The sequence below is a fragment of the Phalacrocorax carbo genome, chromosome 2 (genome assembly GCF_963921805.1).
Source record: "Phalacrocorax carbo chromosome 2, bPhaCar2.1, whole genome shotgun sequence".
NCBI lineage: Eukaryota > Metazoa > Chordata > Aves > Suliformes > Phalacrocoracidae > Phalacrocorax > Phalacrocorax carbo.
In genome coordinates this window covers 106,842,100-106,857,022 of record NC_087514.1, presented here as the reverse complement: position 1 = coordinate 106,857,022, position 14,923 = coordinate 106,842,100, and the positions used below count along the sequence as shown (strand labels likewise).

Here is a 14,923-nt window from a genome sequence, read left to right as displayed (position 1 = left end):
CACAATACAAGATTCAGTGACAACAACAAATGGAAAAAAAATATTTTTTTTTAAAAAAAGGCTTTCATGACCCTGATGCATTTGTTTAGGTTATTTGTTGTTTTATTTATTGATTTATTCTGGCTGACCTGTAATAATATTATATAATGAGCAAATAGCATTGTTTGAAAGAGGCTGTAACATAAAAACGTTTTTAAGTCACTTAGTGTTGCATTAAGTAGATTGCTTCTTTGGTAGTTCTGTAAATAGAAGGTGATGGTGGAACCTGAAGAGCACTCTTTTTGCTACTAAACAGTAGTATAGTGAATAATGTAAGAATTATTTAAAATTAAATGCCTTGATATTTCAGCAGTTCTGCATGCCTCACTACATCTTCAAAGATGCTTAGTTTTAAAAACAAGTCCCTCAGTCTTTCCTGGAGGTACAGCACATAACATGTATAAGTTACATATGTATGTGCGTGTGTATATAAAGATATATATTTACATATTAAAATGAAAGGGACCAGAAAGTGGCATGCATTTGAGAAACCGAGAGAGAGAGAGAGAGACGTATGTAGTTTGCAATTGGAGAAGAAGAAAAAAAAAACAGTCACTAAGCAGAAAGTGGGTTGTAGAGGGAAGAAACTGTTACCTCAGGAGACAATCTGTCCTACTTTCTTTTCTCACGTTTTGAAATCTATGAATCTTTTACTTACTTTATCACTTTTCCTGATCCCCTGCAGGCCAGAGCTGACAGATAAGCCTCTGCTTTATTTTAAACTGTTCAAAGCATGTCAGAAAATTACTTACCCTACTGAGTCTGAAAGGAGCTGCATGATTCCAGGAACCCACCTATTGGTTACACTCAGTCCAGGTGGCCACCATTACTTGAGTGAAATCATAATGATAGTCCCAGAACAGCTGGCAGATTGTTAACAATATATGGGCTTTTATTGCTTCCAGCTGAAGACCAGAAACTGAGTTGACTCTTTTTCATTTTCTCTAGAAGTAATTATTTATGTCTTGGGCCACTCTGATACCAGTGCATAAAGATGGTATTAGTTTTTCACCCTTGTGTTACTAACAGCTCTTTTGCATATGGATAGGGTCAAGCAGTTGCACTGTCTGTAACTGCCTTTACAGTAAATACAGCCTTTACAAATCCTTTCTATTTTTATTCCATTGTACTTCTAAGAATTAGCTTTAAAATACACTGCTATCACTACACTTCAGCATGATAAAATGCAGGGATAGGACCAGTACAACCACATTCATGTCTCTAAAAATAGGATTCTACTGGAATTTCTACAGTAATTTCATTTTAGTGAGCTTTAACTTATGCTGAAAATTGATACACCTGAAATAGTTCTGTGATGAAGCAAATAAAGCAGGATAGGAATTGCAGACTCTTTACGTTCAGCCTATATCATGACATGATTTACTGCTTTTCATCTTCAAAGTTCTACCATCTCTGAGACATGACACATAAGTAACTTGTATATGAGATTCTTAGGTTGACATTCTTCTGACTGATGACACCTGAACCTGCATTTTGCAGTTCTCAGGAGGAAGCCATAACACCATTCTTCACTGGTGTTAGCTCTTGTGAGATAGCTGATTCTTTTTGGCTATCTGAGGAGAAAGAAAACATTAATGCTAGGCATAGCTCCCTTTATTGTTACAGGATGTCTTTTGATTTTTGCACTGGTGAGAATCTTTGCAGGGAAGTTGTTGATAATATATCGTTAACTAATAACAACCAGCTATAAAGGTGAAAGTTAGACGACTTGTGAATCCTTGAAGGTCTGGAGAACTGACCCAGAATGAATCTTTCAACTGTTCCTGCTATACTGAGATCACAGGAGATGAAGATGTACACTGCCATTAGTTACATACATGAAAAACTTCCTTCTTATTTTTGTAAGGTGAAACATTTCCCAAAGGCTCTCCAAAATCAGCAAGGAGTTTCTGGATATTATTTTGGATCTTTGCTCACTATACTGTCTGAATTTAAGCCTTCAGCCCTAGTCCCATTAGTCAGTGAGCATTCTCTACAATGATGTCAGTTGTTTCGTGGTGGGTTTTTTGTTTGTTTGTTTTAAATTTGATTGTGCTGTTGGCATAGCTGGACTCAGTATGCAGTGCAAAGAGGGCAGTGGACTCATCTTCAATTTACACTAGCAGATCATGTAACAGTAGAGATGTACTAGCTTGAAATATATACTTTGAATTAAGCAATAAATGTCAGCTATATGGTGTTCATGAACTATTTTAGGTGCATAGGAATTTAACGTGAATTGTGTTACTTGCTGTAATGTCTTCCTTTGTTCTTATTATACCCAATGTTGGCCAATTTATATGCCAGCTGATTTCCGAAATTTTAGAATTCATGAGTCCCATGAATCCATATCATGATGCTGTGGTAGTAACTTGAGCAAATATGGAGAATGAGACTGAAAAGATATTGGGTAAGCAGGCCTTATTGCCTCCTTTCTAAATAAACAATGCATTGCATTGCAGAATTTACTATCAGAAGACATGTTTCAGACATCAGCAATGCAGTGAGAAACTTGGACAGGATTGTCTTAGACGGGGAGGTTTTATGCAAGCCACTGTTGAGTTATTTAGGTTAGTTAACTAACTTTATCACATATTGTAAAAGCATTTAAAAAAAACCCAGAAGGGCAATTGCATAATTTATCTGACTCTCATCAAAACTTTGTTCATAGAAGTAATTCCAAATAATTAATTGTCTGGCTTATAGCATTGCAGTGGGGCTTGGTTTATGCTAAGGGCCGTCATTTGAAAGCACTTGGCACCTTCTGAGAGGTCTGCTGCAGGATAGCATCAACATTTTGTCTTATTTCTCAAAAAATACAGCATGGTTGCTAGTAATGTAAGCATGGGAAAAAAGCTGTTTTTCCAAGTGCAAACTGCACAACATGAAAGCTTGGGGTACCCAGCCACACATTTTTATTTAGTCACAGATTTTGTCAGTGGCTTGCTTCTCAACTATAAAAAAAGAGACAGAAATATCCCTACTTTACAAAGGCATATGAAAAAAATTTTGGTCTTTCGGGCATCTCTCAACTGAAAAAATGCTGAAGAAACTGCTCTCCTTATTACATGGACAGATCTGCCAATGGGCTGATGAAGGAACTGATGTTGAATGAAAGTGATAAGCTACAGACCACTGTACGAAAAATTAACTTCAGCAGATGTGAAGTTCCATACTATGCAATATCGCCCAGACTTTTGGTAGCAGCTGTGTTTCACTGCAGTTGGGTTGTGGGAAGGTGTATCAATGAAGTGGCTAGAGAGGCAGAATTCTTAAACACAGTGCTCTTTTTTTTTTAAGTGTGGTTTTTTTATTATTTTGCTGAGTAGAAATGTGAAATAAAAATCTGTATTTTAAAAATATTTACTTATTTTTCTTTCTTTCTTACAGCTTGTGGCCAATGCAATCCTTTTTGTCAGTGTAAATTTGTATGGTGTCTTTGTGAGGATTTTGACAGAAAGGGCTCAGAGGAAGGCGTTCCTTCAGGCCAGGAACTGCATTGAGGACAGGCTGAGGCTGGAGGATGAAAATGAAAAACAGGTCAGTTTCCAAGCCTTACTTCTTTTTCTCTGTTTCTCTGAGATGACTGTAGTTATGTGAACCACAGGTCAGGACACTGCTGCTGAGTGCATGATAGGGCATGTGTGTGTTTCCATTGCAAAGGAAGGATGCTGCCTTCACCCATCTGGTTCAGTTCTTCTTCCCCAGTGCATGCACACTTTTCACTCTTCAGCTGCGGTGCACATAGAAGGTGTAGGCTACTGTCAGCTCCAGCACCAGAGGGAATGTATTTTAGGGCTGAGGCAAAGCTAACATACTATTGTAATGTAAGATCCTGGGATTTTTCACTATGGTTGTTTTTGGGTAGATATTAGATATGCTGTAAATACTTCTGTTCTGGTTGTGTGTGCTATAACCTGTCGACATTTATGACATCTATAAACAAAAGTCTAAATTTTGGGGAGAAGTGGCTGCACTGATATACATGAATAACTGTGATAACAATCTATTCCTTTTCTCAAAAGCCACCTTTAATAGTTTGATGGCTTATTTTGCACAATTTTATGAACCAATTTTCCAAGCAGATTTGGAAACTATGAGAAAAAACACTATATTGTGAAGCTTGCTGTTGTTACTCACAGGTCTGAATCTTAAACCTACTAACATCTGTTCCTCTGTAAGATTTGGACTAGATTTTCCTTTCAGTCTAGATAATAATAGTGGGCCATGCCGGAATACACAGATATAACTCCATCGACCTCTGTGGAATGATGGTAACTTAGGCCAATAAAAGTCTTAAGTGGTATTCAAAACTTGCTATACAAGATTCGGGGGCCTCAAAGCTTGTGTACTTCGCACACTTTTACTTCGCTTCACTTGCAATTTCTCTAGCAAGTCTATTCCCCACATGAAATAATGTAGGTCCTTAAGTGTGTTATGAATTGAGTGAATGCATTTTTATGACATGAACATACTCTGCAGTAAGTAGACTTCTTCTTCGAACATCTGTATATCTTTGCTGGCTGTATAAAAATGGTATTAGGATCAAAGCCTTTAAGTTTGAGTCTGGTCTTTGTAATCCAAAGCTGCAGATTTTCAAAGCCATAAATGTGTCAGAAGTGAATTTCCTTGTGATTTAGGCAACCCTGCCATTTGTGCCTTTGAAAACCAGCTTCTGGGATCCAATATGAAAATAATACCAATTTTTGTGTTTCTCTAGTTAGCACATTAGCAATCTGTCTTACTTTGCATTTTATCCATGCATATAGAAACACAAGAAAGCAAAAACATTGCACATAAGTACCCTTATTGTTGATAGTATTCCTAGAGAATCCTGCAAAGGTTTTCCAATGCAGTATACAGTTCAGTGAAAACAATACTCTTTTTTCCTACACCTTTGAAATTAACTTTAGGCACCACAGTGTAAAACTCAATCCGGTGGTAAAATATATTAATTAGCTGTCAAAAGTACCACCAAAATACTTTCTGTGGCTGCCTTCACACTACACTAGAGGAGACTAGGGGTGATGTGCCAAGGTTGGGCGTGAAATCAATAGCCCAGCTCAAGTGCATCTACACAAGTGCATGTAGCATAGGTAACAAACAGTGGGAGCTGGAAGCCATTGTACAGCAGGACAGCTATGACTTAGTCACCATCACAGAGACATCATGGGATGACTTAAGACTGGAGTGCTGCAATGGATGACTATAAGCTTTTCAGAAGGGATGGATAGGCATTCAGGAGAGGTGGTGGCATGGCTCTGTATGTTAGGGAGTGTTTTGATTCTGTAGAGCTTAGCGATTGTGATGATAAGGTCGAGTGCTTATGAGTAAGGATGAGGGGGAAGGCCAAAAAGACAGATATCCTGCTGGGGGTCTGCTATAAACCACCCAGCCAGGATGAAGAGGTAGATGAAGCATTCTAGAAGCAGCTGGCAGAAGTATCACAGTCAGTAGCCCTTGTTCTCATGGGGGACTTCAACTTACCTGCTGGATATACAACACAGCAGAGAAGAAACAGTCTAAGAGGTTCTGGAGTGTGGGGAAGATAACTTCCTGATGCAGCTGGTAAGTAAACCTACCAGGAGAGGTGCTTTGCTTGACCTTCTGCTCACAGAGAAGAACTGGTGGGAGATGTGGTGGTCGGAGGCGATCTTGGGCAGAGTTCTCAATTCTTGGTGAAGTAAGAAGGGGATCAGCAACACCACTACCATGGACTTCTGGAGGGCAGACTTTGACCTGTTCAGGGCACTGTTTGGGAGAGCGTCTTGGGAGGAAGACCTGAAGGGCAAAGGAGTCCAGGAAGGCTGGACATTCTTCAAGAAGGAAGTCTTGCAGGCGCATGTGCCGAAAGACCAACCAGTTGGGGAAGATGACTAGGCTGGTTGAACAGAGAGGTTTTGCTGGTACTCAGGAAAAAAAGAAGAGTTTACCACTTTTGGAAGAAGGGGCAGGCAACACAAGAAGAGTACAGAGACCTTGCTAGGTCTTGCAGAGAGAAAATTAGGCAAGTAAAATCCCAGCTAGAACTCAATCTGGCCACTGTTAAAAGAGATAACAAAAAGATGTTTTTACAAATACATTAACAACAAGAAGAGAGCCACGGAGAATCTCTATTGGACGTGGAGGGGAACATTGCCACCAAGGATGAGGAAAAGGCTGAGGTACTAAATGCCTTCTTTGCCCCAGTCTTTAATAGCCAGACCAGTTATCTCCAGGGTATTCAGCCCCCTGAGCTGCAAGGCAGGGACGTATCACTGTACAAACCCCCCATAATCCATAAGGAAGCAGTTTGTGACCTGCTGAGCCACCTGGACACTCACAAGTCTATGGGGCCAGATGGGATCCTTCTAAGAGTACTGAGGGAGTTGTCAGAGGAGATTGCCAAGCCACTCTCCATCATTTATCAGCAGTACTGGTTAACAGGGGAGGTCCAGACAACTGGAGGCTTGCCAATGTGATGCCCATCTACAAGAAGGGCGGAAGGAGGATCCAAGGAACTACAGGCCAGTCAGTCTGACCTCACTACCAAGGAAGATTATGGAGCAGTTCATCTTGGGTGAGCCCACCAGGCATGTGCAGGACAACCAGGGGATCAGACCGAGCCAGCATGGCTTCATGAAAAGCAGGTCCTGCCTGACCACCCTGATCTCCTTCTATGATCAGGTGACCTACCTAGTGGATGAGGGAAAGGCTGTGGATGTTAATTACCTCAACTTTGGTAAAGACTTTGACACTGTCTCCCACAGCATCCTCCTAGAGGAGCTGGAGGCTCATGGCTTGGATGGGTGTACACTTCATTGGGTAAAACGGCTCGATGGCTGAGCCCAGAGAGTTGTGGTGAATGGAATTAAAGCCAGTTGGCAGCCAGTCACAAGCAGTGTTCCCCAGGGCTCAGTTTAATATCTTTATCAATGATCTAGTTGAGGAAACTGAGTGCACACTCACTAAGTCTGCAGATGATACCAAGTTGGGCCAGAGTGTCAATCTGTTCAAGGGTAGGAAGGATCTACAATGGGATCTGGACAGGCTGGATTGATGGGCCAAGGTTTAATAAAGCCAAGTGCTGGGTCCTGCACTTGGGTCACAACAACCCCATGCAATGCTACAGGCTTGGGGAGGAGTGGCTAGAAAGCTATGTGGTGGTAAAGGACCTGGGGGTGCTGGTTGACAGCCGGCTGAACATGAGCCAGCAGTGTGCCCAGGTGGCCACGAAGAGCAACAGCATCCTTGCTTGCATCAGCAATAGTGTGGCCAGTGGGACTAGGGAAGTGATGGTGCCCCTGTCTTGGCACTGGTGAGGCCACACCTCAAATACTGTGTTCAGTTTTGGGCCCCTCACTACAGTAAGAGCATTGAGTTGCTGGAGCGTGTCCAGAGAAGGGCAACAAAGCTGGTGAAGTTTCTGGAGAAAAAGTCTTATGAGGAGCAGCTGAGGGAGCTGGGGTTGTTTAGTCTGGAGAAGAGGCTGAAGGGAGACCTTATCACTCTCTACAACTACCTGAAAGGAGGTTGTAGTGAGGTGAGTGTTGGTCTCTTCTCCTAAGTAACTAGTGATAGGATGAAAGGAAATGGCCTCAAGTTGTGCCAGGGGAGGTTTAGACTGGATATTAGGAAAAATGTCTTTAATGAAAGAGTGGTCAGGCATTGGAAGAGGCTGTCCAGAGAGGTGGTGGAGTCACCATCCCTGGAAGTGTTCAAGAAATGTGTAGATGTGGCAGTTCAGGGCATGGTTTAGGAGGCATGGTGGGGTTGGGCTGATGGTTGGACTTGATGATCTTAGAGGTCTTTTCCAACCTTATTGATTCTATGATTCTGTACATTAGAATACCTCTAAAACCAGGGGAGATTATTCTTCTATAAAATTATTCTGCAGTTGTTGTGGCATAACGTAGCTAAGTTTCCAGCTGGCAACACTAAAGAGTGTTTGAGTCAAAAAGAGACGTTCCTGACCTAGTTCATTTTTTGTGATCATTACTGTGTTTTTATTCTGTGAAGTACCAACATTACCTGTTAAAAAAAACTGATTTTTTTTTAATCAGACTTTTCGTCTCATTCAAATGCTATGACCTAAATGCAGTAGCCCTTTTACGTTGAGAATTGTAATCCAAAATGCTAAAACCTTTCCCTGGTATTTCTGTGCAAGTCTCTAATAGGAAAGGAAAGAATATGCTCTTGGCTTTTGAACATACGTAGCCTTCTTTAGTTAAAGTGTTGACTGTGTAAGACATACCACAGCTGAAACTGTGAAATTTCTTCCTCTGTGTCCTACTTACAGTGATTCTTCTCATATGGGATGCCTTTGTACTAGTAGTCCAACATGATAATTTTGATAAATCTATGTTTATGGGCAAGAGCAAAGATTTCATGTTGTGGCATTTTCAGAGTCATCATGCAGGAGTTTGCAAGTAGACTTTGAAAGTGTTGCTGGGGAGAATGGGAGGAGATGGACTCTGTTTATTTTAAAATTCAGTTTAATGTTCATCCTGTTATCTGTTCTCTGTGGTCACAACAAATAACTGGCCTTGATGGTGGCATTTGTTATGTTGCTGAATATTAGACTACAATTCCAGAGTAACACCAGAAGTGAAGGCCAAGAACCAGATAAGTTTTAGACCATGAGTGAATAATCATGATCATTCACCTGGGATAAGCTGCTTCTTTCATTGTCTATAAATCTCAGCAGCAAGACCATCTTGCTCTGCAAGACTGCAGAGCAAGCAGTTAAGAATAAATATTGTGAGATGCGTCCTGTTCCCTGGAACTGCGCTTGTTCTGTTCCTGTTCAGCCAGAGCAGCTGAGCACTTCCCCTTTGCTCCCACTGCACCATCACTTTGCGTCCACTTCATTAATTCCAGATCATCCTTTGCCCATACAGCAAGCAAGGCATTGTCACCCCATTGCCTGGAGGACTCCCAGTGTTAGATGTCCCTACCTATTCTGAAAGTAGCCTTCAGGCAGTGCTTCACCCCTTCCCAAGTGAGCAAGGAGGGATGGGGAATGGGGATGCATTTAGTGTAGAGAAAGAAGTAATCTGCTGCTGACTGGGGCTGCTTACCATCTTATTCAGAGGGGAAACCAGTAAGAAAGTTGTGGCTCACCATGCATTAATTCCCAATGTGGTGGTTCCTGAAGTGGTGCCATGCTCCAAGGAAGTGGCAGCATTGTAATTCTGAGGCCATCTTAATTTGAAGTGCAACTGGACCACTATGTTTAAAGGCCTGTAGACTCCTATTTTCCATTTTACTAGTCTCTTTCAACCTATGTTTAGTTTTGTCCTGAGCACAGTTTTGCAATGCTGAATCATATATTGAATTTGGAGATAAAGTGGATCGTTTCCATCAGTGAAATGTACTTGCTGCAGCACAGGCTGATGTGGAAAGTGCCTGTTGTTTTCATAGGAGGAAAGCTGGAAAATGTTTGACTTCATGCAAAACTCCAAAGCCCACAAAAGCAACTTAGATATCTTCACTGGTTTTTAATTGCGTAAGTACCTGTTTGCAAGTGTATTTGCAAAATAAAAACCATCTTTCAAGAAACTTGTTTAGATCTTACCTTCCCTCCTAAATGTTACTTCTGTACACAATTGTTCACAATTAGAACATGATGGTGGGAAAACAACTGGAGAATAGCAAAGTCTCCAGAATGGGGGATTGGCTGTCTTAAAAACTGTTTGTGAATTCACATTTAGTCTGTCAAACTACTGGGACTGGAGAAATTTATTTAGTGGTGGCATCCATCTTTCATTAAATTGTTGTGTACTCCACTACAATGCATGAATTTTAAGTTTAATACAGGCTTTAGCATAAGAAGCTGAAGGAAGCACTAAAAAATACAGGGACTTAGGGAGTACTGTGCTGAGGCAGCCAGCTCTGTGGCTATCTTCAGGGGCAGAGCATGTCACTCCAGCTAGTCTAATTAGTTTTGCGGAGAGGTAACATTGTTCCCTTTGCTAGTACAACACCACGTTACTGCAGTAATGCTGGTTCTGGGACATAGACTAGCACCTTGGTGTTGCTCTGCAGTACTTCCATACAGGTTTACCAATTCGTTTGAAACTAGCTAAATACTCTTTATGCAATGCTGAATTGTGCACACGAGTGTCTGTGTGCCTATGCATATGCATTTCAAGTGTCTGCTGCATTTTAGGGCAATATCCTTAACATTGCATATAGTAACTGGGAAATCACTGAGACTAGATTAATAACTATTCATCGGAAATGAAACAGTGTCAGCAAAAGATACCATGAGTGGAGAACACTTTGAACTGCTGCTTAGGGCGTTTTGGGTTTAAATTCCCTGACAGGTTCAGATTCCCCTTCAAAACAGTTTAATCTAGGCATTATACATTTTGATTATGTGTACTACCTACTCTACCTTTGGGTAAAAGGATGATATCCGTAGCAACCCTCCAGTGGTTTTGACCATTATGTTTAATTTCAAGCATTTATGAAAAAATTTTAAAAGTACACCATTATGTTTGAATAAAGCAAACCACATTGGACTTTCATTTTGGTAATGGATAACAGGTTACTGGGGTTGTTTTCTTCCAATTCAGCAACCAAACTGAAGAATTAGATACTTGTGCAGCCTCAGGAAGAAGTAATTTCTAGGGTGCCTGACAGCATCCTTATCAGTGAATAATCAGGTTCTCCTCATGTTTCCCATACTTCTTATACTCAGAATCTTTCATCTTTTTTCATTGCAGTGCAGAAGAAAATAAGAAAATTATCATTAAAACACAAACCCTGTTTCCATAATCATTCATACAGACTCTGCATCAGCAAATCTCCCTGCAGCAAGAATTTCATCTGGATCATATGTGGGCACAAAAATATGTTCTTGTCAAATTATCTAGTGTGCAACAGGGAGGTGATCCTGATTTTACACAAATCACAGGGTGGAAGATGATACCCGATCCTCTGCAATAGCTAGCCAGAGCAATTTTTGAAAAACGTAGGTGGGCTAACTAATTTTAGCTGACAGGGTGAGCCTGTACCACATTAGTGCTGTGTTCTATGTCACGAGGAGGCTTAAAATTCAATTTATTGTGTTATCAAACCACAACCTTACACAGGAAAGTCCACTTTCAAAAATCTATTTGTTCTTTTTTAGGATCAGGGAAAAGAGAAAATAAGGAGTGTTAGAATTTCAGACTCTCAGTTTGAACTGCTGGTCTTAACGCCCACTCATGCAGGCTGGCCAGCAATGCCTCTTAGCCAAACAGGAGCAGCAGCAGAGATGGGAACTTGTCTTGCTTTCTGCTTCATTTGTCACCTTTGGCTGCTTAGATCCTTACACAGTGCTGAGATGAACTGTTGGTTACCTTTATCCAGCTACGTGGCACTCCTGGTCTCTCTTCTACCTTTTTCAGGTAAAAGGCGTTTTGAAGAGGCACATTTCTCTCCCCCATGCAGAAATAATTGCCCAGAAGCTTTCCACTGACTAGTCCCCAGACTTGCAATAGTCCTGCACATGTCTATCCTTAAATCAGCAAATAATAAAACTGAGAGCTACTCAGGTTAAATGCAAACCTTCAAGTGGAAGGCTTCAGCTCTGACCTGGGTTTGATGAGATAATCTCCAGAGGTACCTGCCAACCCCTACCATTCTTTGATTCTGTATGAAGCCATTAGGACCTTCTTGTTACCCCTTGCAAGGCAGGGTATAGTAAACAAATAAATGTGTTCTAATTATACAGCTCTATTGCACCTCTTTTTGTGCAGAATAAACATCTCATCTGAATGCAGTAAGTGCCAGAAGCTGTGTTGTTTGATATACCATTGGGATTCTTCTTACCTAACTTTGGAGAAGAAAAAGTGAAGCTTGTGATCTAGCCTTGTAACCTACAGGCAGTAATCGTTAGTAGTAACAGACACATAGTTCATCCCTTCTACCTTGAAGACCTTGCTGAAGATGAGATGAGGTTTTTCCCTGGGAGTGTTTACAGGAGGACACCTAAGCTTAGGGCTGCACAGCTGTATGATGAGAGAGGTACCTTGCAAATGGACTGGAAATATCAAAGTGTAGAAACTGAGTAACACACAAGAAAAAACATACAGTTGTAAACCATACAAAGTATATATATTTAATTGTGTTGTAATTGTATTAGTCTACCCACCTGCCTTTAATTTGCAAAATGTAACACATGGTATTACAGAAAAATCTATAAAAGCCTTTAAAAAGCCACATTTACAACAGCAGGCTGGACCAGTACTCGATAACAATTTGGTTTCACTTTATTTCACCCCCTGAAAGCCTCCTGATGTTAGTAAGTATGACAATTAAATCAGTTATCGGCTATTTCATTTTTTTGACACAAGTTGTGAACTATGGCAACTGAACAGGTTTCTAGAGAAGAAAAGAGGGCATATGAACTTTGCTTTTTAGTATAAGTCTATGTAGTCACTCATACTCAGTCTAGCAGGGGGATGTCTTGGACTGCTTTATTGAAGTTTGTTTTTTCACATAGATGTATGTATGATATATAGTCATGCCATCTATGTTAAGCTTTTCTCTGTTGTAATGGATGCTGGCTTACATTGAGTAGAGTAGAAAAACATAAATAGATAAGTAAATAGTAATTGTAATATTCTAAAACCTGTTGATATTTTGGCTGTTAGGAGTTTTGAAATAAATATTAGGAAATTTTGAATATGTCAATATGAATATTGCTTCAAACAATGTGTCAATTAAATATGCTGATGGTATTTGCCTCTGTGAATTTTTCAGGTTTTTTTTCCCTACTTGCGCTGTGTATTTTCCCTTAGAGAGAATGGAGGGGGAGGGACTAATAAAAGCAGACATCATTAGATATCATTAGATGATTAAAAATATACTAAAATACACAGTTTTCAGCAGATGACATTGTGGATAACAGTTGCTAAAGCAAATTATCATAGGTAAGAACACTGGCTATAGTGCATCAGATCCATAAGTTTAATAGTAAGACAGATACTTCAAAAGTACTTTTTTATGGCTAATTTCTAAATTTAGAGCAATATCCATGACAGTATTGCTGTGTGGACACACATGCAGTGTTTTCATGTATTGTAGTATAAAGTAATGCAACCTCAGGAGTGATTCCTGATGTTCTTCCCTCAGCAGCAGGAATTCATAGGGAACTTTAAAATGTTATTAGGAAAGTTCTCTTATATGTATTTTTATTGTTGTCCATAGAATTGTTTTGACTTCTGTGTCTTCACTATAACAAAAAGCTAGCTAAAGCTTGTGTTAAACACAAGCGACACAACTTTTCCTGTGCCACTCTTAAAATGCAAGATGGTTCCACTGGTAAGAGACTGGCAGCTCTGCCACACAGGGGCTTCACATGTGCAGTTTGCCAAATGGTTCCTGAGTTGCTATGTTACTGCTTAAGCACAGATTACCTCCATGAACAGGACACTGAGCTGGGCACTTTGCTTTCATTCCAGTGTGCAACAGTATATGATGTTTGCATGCATGTACTCTCATAGACATTTTGCCTGTTCTTTTTGGTCAACATTCTGTGAAGGAAAACAGGTAGATCATATCCCATTTACTGGCAAAAAAAAAAAAAAATTGTAAGATTTTTTTTTTCCAGATTTGCTATTCTAGAGTGAAGTTCCATCTGTCATGTAATTTAAATTCTTTCCAAGGTTTCTATTCCCTATTACCTCTTTAGTATAAACTGATTTCATTTGGAGTTTAGCTTCCCTTCAGGCACATTGATTAGGAACTTCCCAGTTTGAAAAGGTAATAATGAACTAAATCTGAGTCATGCTTGTTATTTTAAGTGAGTGAATACACTCATTGCTTCCTTAGCATGTTCTTGGTTAGTCCTTGTTTTTCCTCTTTGGAAGGCAATGAGATTTTCTGCTGATGGGCTCACTTCCCTGCTCAGTGAAAACAAAATGAGGACAAGTGGCAAAGGACAAAGGCTTTTAGATTTTTCTAATCTAGATTAGAAAAATTCTAGACTTTTCAAAGTGAAGTATTACATCTTAGTCTCTGGAGATTTTGGCATCTACTCCATTTTACTGTTTTGCACTGTGATTTGTTTTCATATTGCTATACTAAAGGCATCTGTGTTTTTTAATAAGGAAATGCTAACTGCTTACCACTTAATATGTCTTACTTAGGTTCTAAAATTATTGCTTCTGACTTGAGGTTTCTGTTTTTTTAAAATCTTTAGTCTGCTTACACCCACTACTAAGCTCAGTTTCTATCTCTAGCAATCAAAAGGTTTATCTTTACTGAAGAGTTCTTGCTGAGTTCTTGCTTGTTCTATCACTGGCAAAAATCTGTAATAAGAAAGAGCATGTACTGATATTGAGTGGCTACTGCAGCTCTAAATGTATGCTGTATCAGACAGTAGCAATGTTGTGAAGCACTGGTACTAGTGCATTAGTGTATCCTTAATGTTCCTCTGACTCTTCCCCCATTCTGGACCCTCAGCTGCAGAGTGTGTCTGCTCCAGCAGCGAGGAAAGAGAACTAGAGATGTCTGCAGCCTTTCTTCCCCTGCTTCCCTATACTGGCCCCATTTCTCAGCAAGGTTCCAGAGCAGACCACAGCAGGTTTGCCATGTATCTATGTGGGGCTGGTGGAGATATCTGGGTTTTGGAGAAGGAAAGTGGTGAGGGAAGCTGTTATAATTCATGGGGCAGAGAAAAAGCAGTGCACCACAGTCCTAGTAATATCTTGAGCTGTAATATGTAGCATGTTCTTAAAGAAAAATCCCACTAGCTGGGGACTGAAGCATTACTGACAGCAGAAGAAAGTGATATGTCTACCTTGCTGAATGTTGATCTCTGTGACTTTCACTTCCTGAGGAATACATATCTGCCTAGCCCGGGTATTCAGTGTTACATTGGTGGAACAAAGCAGACATGGCTGTGGACTGG

The 14,923-nt window shown here is 40.2% G+C and overlaps 1 protein-coding gene across 1 annotated transcript in view; it reads left to right on the top strand.

The window, feature by feature from the left end:
* ADCY1 (adenylate cyclase 1) overlaps positions 1–14,923 on the top strand; it is a 185,065-nt gene that overhangs the window by 43,276 nt on the left and 126,866 nt on the right. The window contains exon 2 of the mRNA XM_064443805.1: positions 3,430–3,579. Within this exon, the coding sequence (XP_064299875.1) occupies positions 3,430–3,579 (150 nt within the window). The remainder of the gene's footprint in view (positions 1–3,429; positions 3,580–14,923) is intronic.